The sequence below is a fragment of the Rana temporaria genome, chromosome 5, assembly GCF_905171775.1.
Source record: "Rana temporaria chromosome 5, aRanTem1.1, whole genome shotgun sequence".
Taxonomy (NCBI): domain Eukaryota; kingdom Metazoa; phylum Chordata; class Amphibia; order Anura; family Ranidae; genus Rana; species Rana temporaria.
The window spans coordinates 377282683-377293096 of record NC_053493.1 but is presented as its reverse complement, the minus strand read 5'-3'; the positions used below and the strand labels follow the sequence as shown (position 1 = coordinate 377293096).

Genomic DNA, 10414 nt, shown 5'->3' with positions numbered 1-10414 from the left:
CAACAGATGGGACATAGGAACAAATGCATGATGTCACCACTCCAGGCTTTACCAGTCATTATCAAGCATGCTCTCCTCTTCCCTACAGCCAACGCTGTCTCAAACAGAGGATCATGTGACCAGAATGGAGCCAGCTGAAAAAAGGTAAGTCCGTTAGTTAGGGGGGGGGGCGCAAATTACTTGCCTCGCCCCAGGCACTGACAACCTACGCTATGCCACTGCTAAGACTTTATACTGTATATACCAAGATCTATCTATCGATCTATCTATCTATTGATCTGTCTCTCTTGTTCTATTTCAAATAGATACCTGGTTAGCACATGTGACGTTGCTGAAGCCAGATCCCAGTATGGTTATGGGATCATTAATTGTTCCATAGGTCGGTGTAATGCTGGTAATGGAAGGTGAGTAACAGTTGGAGTACCTGAACCAGATAGAATAGTTCTGTGCTGTACTGTTATCTAGCTGTGGACAAATAGGTTCTGAAGCAGCACAGTCAGCAGCTGGTGAAGGTGAAAGGGGAACTGCAGAAACAAACAAATATAAATTAAACAAAGAACACACACAAGTCTGATAATATACTGTATATACTATTTTTAACACATTTGGACCTTTTGAATAAATAGATTTAATCTAAATGTTTTCTTGTGTGTCTACTGGCTCAATTCACAAAGCTTCACACAAGAAATTAGTCTCATGTAATGGGTACAGTAAAGGAAAAAAATAGAGTGACAAAAATAGAGCAGAAGCAAAATCACTGCGCTAACAACTATGATACTTTCTTATTTTTATAGTACTTAATAAAGATATAAACTTATGTTCTTATTGGCCACTGATGTCACAGGAGGCAGGGAATGTCTTCCTATACGCTCCAGTGACCCCTAAAAGTGGGATTACCATTTAATTCTTATGTGTTTATGTTCCTTTTGGAGCGTGGCATTCCAAATGGAGAAGCCCACTGCCACTTTGTTCAATGGTAAGAGGCAATTTAGGTAAATTTCTATTGGCAATAGCACTTATCTCCAGTGGTATGAGTACAACAGTGCTAGGCAAATATTAGTCTGGTTACAGAATGATTTACCTGGTACATAATCAGCTTCAATTCCTCCAACTGTCACCTGTACTGCACTGATGGTTTCTTTGAGTGTAGAGACATAGACCACCCCTTGCATGTTTAATGACTGTCCATCAATGATATACCCACTGCTGTAGTAATAGGTTCCTGGAGATGTGAACTTGTAGGAAAAGACACCTGAGACAAAGAAAACACGGTTAAAGCATCACCATACAAACTAAATGCAGAATTTTCAAGTATGCAATTCCTACTGGGGCAGAATTTAAATGTTATCTATATTTTAAATGATTTGTATAAGCATGTTTCAAATCTATCTCTATATCTCTTACTCCCCCTCCAAAATATGTCCTAGAATTAATTTTTTTCTCTTACCTTCATTTTGAAGCAAGAAATAGCCTTTATTACACATGTGACATCATCACTAGAATGTAAAAAGGTGCCCTAGGTCAGTTTTTTTATGTAGGCATGCCCCCCCACCCCCCAGAACTACACCTCCAAAAAACCTTTTCCTTACATACAAAATGTAGGCCGGTTTAGGGGATTCAAGCAATAGCATTGTCTTTCTAGGAAAGAAATCAACAGAAAAGGCGGGAGTCAGGGGTGGACTAGGCCGGGGGGCAGGGATGCAATTGCCCCCTACACCGGTCTGATGTGCTGTACAAAGGCTGCTGTGTCTGTGTTATAGAGCGCAGCACCTCCCTCATACCTCTCAACTTTCTGAAATGAGAATAAGGGACACCTATTAGCAAAAGTATGTAGTCATAGGACACACAACCTACCGCGTCCCCTTAAAAGGAGACTTGTATATAAAAAAAATGATTAGTTAAACCTACAAGTGCTTTTTACCACTACTATTTCTTTATATTGGCTTTTAGTATTTACAAATGCAGCAATTTAGAAATTGGATGAAAGGTTTAGCACTGGGAAACACTTTTTGAAAGATAAATAGTGCATTTTATATACAATATATAAGTCAGACCAGAATGTGTGACAAATGAGGAGGAAAGAGGGATAGAGGGACATTGTTCCAAATCAGGGACAGTCCCTTGAAATCAGGGACAGTTGGGAGCTATGCTCCCTCCTCCACATGATTGGCTGGTAGAGGTTGGATCTGCTCTCCCCGCCCACACTCCGGGCAGCCCGTGTGGTGTCTGTGAAGAGGATTTGTGGGCGGGGAAGTTAAAACTGAGCAGTTGGCTTTAATTTACTGAGCCTCCTGGGAGCGTCCAAGTAAGTGAGCTTCTCCTCACCTCTCCTCCCTCCCTCCCTCCCTGCTCTCTCTCTACCAAATCCCTCTCCCTCCCCCTCTCTGCAGCTAAAGAGTTTTATTTCTAGCAGCCTGTACAGTACCTTGTCCTAGATGCTATGAAGTGGGCTCACACTGGTTTAGCTGCAGTGCTGGTAATCTCACAGTCTTCCTGCATATTACCCCTAGTCCCATAGACCTATATTAGGTTGCACATTTTTACTGCATGTTCTGAAAGTGCACAAAAAGTTGTGCATGCTGCATCTTTGGTGCACTTTCAGAAAATGCAGCAAAAACACACAACCTAATAGAAGTCTGAGAGACTGCAGCTGCACTGTAGCCAAACCCCAGCACACCATTGTGAGTCCAAAGGCTTGTACTCACTTGCAGCAGGCACTGCCACCCTGCTAAAAAGTGATCCATGCTCAGGTCGCTTTTAAGAGGCATTTGAAAGGCAGTGAGGAGGAGATATCACATTTCCTCCCTGCCTGTTTTAAACCTCCTAAATGCCAGTCCCTCCAGGTAATGGCACGGTTCACTTTGAACTCCACGCTTTTTCCATTATTCTCTATGCTCTCACCTTATTGTTTGCACATCTTGTACCTAAAGAGAGTTATGGAAATGAGGTGGAGTCCAAAGTGAATTTCTACACCTAAGTGAAGCACCCCTTACAGAAGATTTGAGGATATTATTAAACCCAGAGACTGGTGGACTTAAGCCATCATAGACAGATTGAAATTTCTACTAAAACAAATCCAGTGTCAAAAATACTAAGCAGTGCATAAATAGAATATCTGTATAACCCTCTCAAATACAGGGATAAATAAATAGCTTCAAAAATTAATGTGAATACTATAAATCAATAAATAAATAAATCAAAGATAGCTTCAAAAAATTAATGTGAATACTATCAAGGATAAATGAAATAAAGAACCCGTGAAAAAAAGTGTCACAAGTGATAAACATAAAGTTCATAAGTGATGTATATTCCTTGAATCTTCAAGTCTTCCACCACACCAAAAGTGTTCAATGAATCCTTAACCCATCAAATTAAACACTCACGAGAACAATATGCCTAAGGCCCCGTACACACCATAGAATCCATCCGCAGATAAATCCCAGCAAATGGGTTTCAGCGGATAGATCCTATGGTGTGTACACGCCAGCGGATCTTTTTCCGCGGATAAATCTCCCCTGGGATGGATTCCAGCAGATCGGATATTTGCTGACATGCAGAACAAATCCATCTGCTGAAGTCCATCCCAACGGATGGATCCGCTCGTCTGTACAGACTCACCGGATCCATCCGTCCAAAGGGATTCTCCGCACGCGTCGTAATGATTTGACGCATGCGTGGAATTCCTTATATGACAGCGTCGCGCACGTCACCGCATCATAATCGCGGCGACGGCGCGACACGTCATCACTAGAGGATTTCCGCGCGGATTTCAATGCGATGGTGAGTACACTCCATCGCATAGAAATCTGCGGAAATCTTTGAGAGGATTTATCCGTGGAAACAGTCTGCTGGACCGTATCCGCGGATAAATTCTCTCGTGTGTATGGGGCCTTACACTCACGTGTTTTGGCATAAAGGCATGAACAAGACCTCTGTGACCTGCTGTGACTTACTGCTTGTTTTTAAAGTTTTTTTGTGAGTACAACTTTTGAAGATTTGTGCGTGGTGTTTTATTAAAACTGACCGGTATTACACTATTGTGCACCCCTCTTTTTTCATTATTGATATGTGAAGCAATCTGGATTTCACTGTTTGGAACAAATTGCCTGTTAAATCTTTTTGAGAGGTCTTGTTCATGCCTTCATGCCAAAGCATGTGAGTGTTAAGCCCCATACACACTATCAGTTTTCCTGATGGTTTTCTCTTCAGGTTTACCAAAACCATCTAATATGAGGTCAAACCTTAAGCGTTTCAATTTGAATGCAATCAGGCAGGTCCTTGTACTACATGGTTTTGGTAAACCTGAAGAGAAAACCAGCAAGAAAACTGATAGTGTGTATGGGGCTTTAGGCATATCGTTCTGGTGAGTGCTTAATTTGATAGGTGAAAGATTCACTGAACACTTTTGGTGTGGTGGAAGACTTGAAGATTCAAGGAATATATACCACTTATGAACTTAGCTCAGCGAAGCTGGCCCCCCTACAATCAGCACAAATAAAAACTCAAGTGTGTTTCTTTAGTGCTACGTTTGTGCTGTTTTGTGCCGCAAAAATTTACGTTTGTGCTGCTTTTATTTTGAAGATATTAGCAATTGTTTTTTCCAGACTATGACATCACACAGCCCCCCTACAACCCCAAATGACACAAAACTGGTCTTGTTGGTTAGTGCTACGTTTGTGCTGTTTTGTGCTGCTAATATTTCCGTTCTATCTTTTATCGTTTTTGCGTTATTAATGACTTATTAAAGGTCACCAAAGGTCACACAGCCCCCCTACAACGCCCAAATGACACGAAACTGGTCTCGTTGGTTAGTGCTACGTTTGTGCTGTTTTGTGCTGCTATTATTTCCGTTCTATCTTTTATCGTTTTTGCGTTATTAATGATTTATTAAAGGTCACCAAAGGTCACACAGCCCCCCTACAACCCCAAATGACACAAAACTGGTCTCGTTGGTTAGTGCTACGTTTGTGCTGTTTTGTGCTGCTATTATTTCCGTTCTATCTTTTATCTTTTTTGCGTTATTAATGATTTATTAAAGGTCACCAAAGGTCACACAGCCCCCCTACAACGCCCAAATGACACGAAACTGGTCTCGTTGGTTAGTGCTACGTTTGTGCTGTTTTGTGCTGCAATTTTTTTTATTTGTGCTGTTATGGTTTTAAAGTTATAACAGTTTATTTTTTTTTTCAAACCCCACTCACTTTGCCCACCTTACAATCAGCACAGATAAAAACTCAAGTGTGTTTCTTTAGTGCTATGTTTGTGCTGTTTTGTGCTGTTTAAATTTCCTTTCTATCTTTTATCGTTTTTGCGTTATTAATGATTTATTAAAGGTCACCAAAGGTCACACAGCCCCCCTACAACGCCCAAATGACACAAAACTGGTCTTGTTGGTTAGTTCTACATTTGTGCTGTTTTGTGCTGTTATTATTTCCGTTCTATCTTTTATCTTTTTTGCGTTATTAATGATTTATTAAAGGTCACCAAAGGTCACACAGCCCCCCTACAACGCCCAAATGACACAAAACTGGTCTCGTTGGTTAGTGCTACGTTTGTGCTGTTTTGTGCTGCTATTATTTCCGTTCTATCTTTTATCGTTTTTGCGTTATTAATGATTTATTAAAGGTCACACAGCCCCCCTACAACCCCAAAATGACACAAAACTGGTCTCGTTGGTTAGTGCTACATTTGTGCTGTTTTGTGCTGCAATTTTTTTTATTTGTGCTGTTATGGTTTTAAAGTTATAACAGTTTATGTATTTTTTTCAAACCCCACTCACTTTGCCCACCTTACAATCAGCACAAATAAAAACTCAAGTGTGTTTCTTTAGTGCTATGTTTGTGCTGTTTTGTGCTGTTTAAATTTCCTTTCTATCTTTTATCGTTTTGCGTTATTAATGATTTATTAAAGGTCACCAAAGGTCACACAGCCCCCCTACAACGCCCAAATGACGCAAAACTGGTCTTGTTGGTTAGTGCTACACTTGTGCTGGTTTGTGCTGCTAAAAAATTTATTTGTGCTGTTATGGTTTTTAAGTTATAACAGTTTTTTGGTTCTTTTCAAACCCCACTCACTTTGCCCCCCCCCCCGTACAATCTGCACAAATAAAAACTCAAATGTTTTAGTGCTATGTTTGTGCTGCTAATATTTTTATTTGTGCTGCTATGGTTTTTAAGATATAACAGCTTGTTTTTATTTCATAACAACCCACTCACTTTGCACCCCATGTTATTAAATCTTAAAAACAAACATACTATTTGTTAGTGCTACGTTTGTGCTTTTTTGTGCCATAAAAATACAAATTTGTGCTGCTTTTATTTTTAAGATATAAGCAATTCGTTTTTTCCCAGACAATGACACCACCCTGCCCTCCTGTCCCATACCTGGTTAGTGATCTCCTGGTTAGACAGCAGCAATTGGAGCACAGCAAGGTATGGGTGCCTGTGATAAGTCCAGTAGACTGCGTGGTGGCAGCAGAACCGGCTGGTGGCATATAAGCTGGCACTGAGCTTAGCTGGCAGCATACTGTGGGTAAGCAGCTGGAAGCAGGAGACAGGTGAGACCTTGCTGGACTGAACAGGGCCGTCTTTAATATGGTTTGGGCCCTGGGCAAACATTCTTTTTGGGCCCCCCTCCAGCTTATTTTGGGCCTGGCTGGTTCACATGTATATGTTTTGGCGGCCCTCATTTGTGCAGGTACAGCAGCCCATTGATTTGAATGGGCTGCCATGCCTTCGTTTCCTGCAGAAAAAAGGTGCATTCAGCATTTTAAAAATACAGTTGCCTTGAAATCCATTCTGCTTTTGCACCATGCTACTTACCTGCAGTTCTTGCACACACAAACGCACTGTGTTTTTAAAAGCGTGACCTAAACGTCTAAAAATGCAGCAAGTTTGACAGTGCGGGAACTGCAGATAAGTCACAGCAGACAGCATAATGGACAGACAGTGCTGTATTTCAGTGCTTGATGGGCATAGGCGTGCCGTGTGCGCAGCCTATTACATGAGGCATGCGCTTTTCTTTGCAGGAAACGCAGGCATGGCGGCCCATTCAAATGAATGGGCTGCTGTGCCTGCGCAAATGTGGGCCGCCAAAACACATACATGTGAACCAGCCAGGCCCAAAATAAGCCCATCAAGCAGTTAAATACAGACAGTAATGCCATGTGCTCTGAGGCCTTACTCAGCCTGGACTGCAGGTCTGGTCTGTGATTTAAAGAGTTCCTCTATTTTACACATGGCATGGCATGGGGTCCCATGGTGCTAAAGCAGAATGGACAGACAGTGCTGTGACCCCCATGCCATGCCATGTGTAAAATAGAGGAACTTTTTAAAACACTGACCAGACCTGCAGTGAATCATCAAATATTATAAAGACTTTGGGCACACTCTACAGAAAACTTCTATTTACAATATAGATTAGAAAACAGTGACATACCTTGAGGAGCAGGACATGAAGAAGTCAGCCTCGGGAAGAGCAAACTGGGGATGTTATAAAATCACATTCTAATTCACTTTTGTATACAAGCAGCACCCAGTGGCAGGAAGGGAGAAGTGCATGTCTAAAGGGAAATCAGGGGTGCTGTACATTTTAAAACACTGGGAAGGGAAGCAGTTCTGTCACTGGCTGTGTGCCGCTGATGATTTTCAGCCTGATTTGTGGGTAGCACAGGGGCTTAACGGGCGGCAGGGATCAGGAATTATGGGGCCACTTACACAGCTTCAGGGATGGGCCCCCTGGAGCAGAGAACCGGGGGGGGGGGGTGCTGCCGTCTGAAATTGAGAAGCAGGGGGGGGGGGCTGCCACGAATTTAGAAGCGGGGGCCCTTTACAAAAAAAGAAAAATAAAGAAAAAAATATATAAAAAAAGGGGTGTAGCCATCCGGGGCCCTGGGGACCTCTGAGCCCTTTAATACAAAGAAAAAAATAAATAAAAAATATATATAAAAAATATATATATATTTTTTTTTTTAAAAAGGGGGTTGCCATCTGGGGCCCTGGGGACCTCTGGGCCCTTTAATAATTTTTTTTTATAAAAATAAATTACAAAAAAAGGGGGTTGCCATGCGGGACCTCTGGGCCCTTTAATAAAAAATAAAAAAAATATATATGAAAAAGAGACATTTATAAAAAAAAGGGGGGGTTGCCACCCAGGGCCCTGGGGACCTCTGGGCCCTTTAATAAAAAATAAATAAAAAAAATATATAAACAAAAATAAAAAAATAAACATTTATAAAAAAAATAAAAAAGGGTGTTTGCCACATGGGGCCCTGGGGACCTCTGAGCCCTTTAATAATAATAATAAAAAAATATATATATATATATATATATATATATATATATATATATATATATATATATATATATAAATAAATATAAATAAAAAGAAATAAAATAATATGACATTTTTTTTTATAAAAAAAAGGGGGGGGGGGGGTTGCCATCCGGGGCCCTGGGGACCTCTGGGTCCTTTAATAATAATAATAATAATAATAATAATATATTTTATATATATATATATATATATATATATATATATATATAATAATATATATATAAAAATAAAAGAAATAAATAAATATATAAAAAAAAAATTGTTTTTTAAAAAAGGGGAGTTGTCATCCGGGGCCCTGGGGAACTACGGGCCCCTGGGGACCCCCAGACCTCTAAAAAAAAAATTGTCCCTTTAATAAAAAATAAAATAAAAATATATTAAAAAAATATATTTTTTTTTTATTTAAAAATAAATAAAAAAAGGGGGGTTGCCATCTGGGGCCTCTGGGCCCCTGGGGACCCCTATTGTCCCTTTAATAAAAAAATTGTCCCTTTAATAAAAAATAAAATAAAAATATATTAAAAAAATATTTTTTTTATTGAAAAATAAATAAAAAAAGGGGGGGTTGCCATCTGGGGTCCTGGGGGCCACCGGACCCCTGGGTACCTCCGGACCCCTAAAAAAAAAAATACGTTTTTTTTTTTTTTTTTTTTTAAAGAGGGGTTGCTTTGGGCCCCCAACAGTGACAGGGCCCTGGGCAGCTGCCCCATTTGCCCTGTGGTAAAGACGGCCCTGGGACTGAAGAGCTGTAGCAGGCTTGATGAGCAGGATGCATAATGGTCCAAAATGGTCGGACAGATCAGGCATAGACGGCAGACAACAGGATAGTCAGGTCAGAAGCCAAATCAGCAACGGGAGTTAGATCAGGCAAGAACAGAAGGCAGAATCCAGAGACAAGCCATGGTCAGGGCAGGTAGCAGTCAAACTCCATTTTGTTTGTTTGTTTGTTTTTAAGATTTAATAACATGGGGTGCAAAGTGAATGGGTTGTTATCAAATAAAAACAAGCTGTTATATTTTAAAAACCATAACAGCACAAATAAAAATATTAGCAGCACAAACATAGCACTAAAACATTTGAGTTTTTATTTGTGCAGATTGTACAGGGGGGGGGGGGGGCAAAGTGAGTGGGGTTTGAAAAGAACAAAAAAACTGTTATAACTTAAAAACCATAACTAAAAATGTTAGCAGCACAGACCAGCACAAATGTAGCACTAACCAACGAGACCAGTTTTGTGTCATTTTGGCATTGTAGGGGGGGCTGTTTGACCTTTGGTGACCTTTAATAAATTATTAATAACGCAAAAACGATAAAAGATAGAAAGGAAATTTAAACAGCACAAAACAGCACAAACATAGCACTAAAGAAACACACTTGAGTTTTTATCTGTGCTGATTGTAAGGTGGGCAAAGTGAGTGGGGTTTGAAAAAAAAAATAAACTGTTATAACTTTAAAACCATAACAGCACAAATAAAAAAAATTGCAGCACAAAACAGCACAAACGTAGCACTAACCAACGAGACCAGTTTCGTGTCATTTGGGCGTTGTAGGGGGGCTGTGTGACCTTTGGTGACCTTTAATAAATCATTAATAACGCAAAAAAGATAAAAGATAGAACGGAAATAATAGCAGCACAAAACAGCACAAACGTAGCACTAACCAACGAGACCAGTTTTGTGTCATTTGGGGTTGTAGGGGGGCTGTGTGACCTTTGGTGACCTTTAATAAATCATTAATAACGCAAAAACGATAAAAGATAGAAAGGAAATTTAAACAGCACAAAACAGCACAAACGTAGCACTAAAGAAACACACTTGAGTTTTTATTTGTGCTGATTGTAAGGTGGGCAAAGTGAGTGGGGTTTGAAAAAATAAATAAACTGTTATAACTTTAAAACCATAACAGCACAAATAAAAAAAATTGCAGCACAAAACAGCACAAACGTAGCACTAACCAACGAGACCAGTTTTGTGTCATTTTGGGGTTGTAGGGGGGCTGTGTGACCTTAGGTGACCTTTAATAAATCATTAATAACGCAAAAAAGATAAAAGATAGAACGGAAATAATAGCAGCACAAAAC

General features: G+C 40.1%; 1 protein-coding gene across 1 annotated transcript in view; it reads right to left on the bottom strand.

Annotated features, from left to right (window-relative positions):
• The window catches only part of LOC120941315 (fibrocystin-L-like), a 319487-nt gene that overhangs the window by 145411 nt on the left and 163662 nt on the right, over positions 1-10414 (bottom strand). Inside the window, exons 37-38 of the mRNA XM_040354640.1 lie at positions 1082-1252; positions 310-524 (exon numbers count right to left, since the gene is read on the bottom strand). Of these exons, the coding sequence (XP_040210574.1) occupies positions 310-524; positions 1082-1252 (386 nt within the window). The remainder of the gene's footprint in view (positions 1-309; positions 525-1081; positions 1253-10414) is intronic.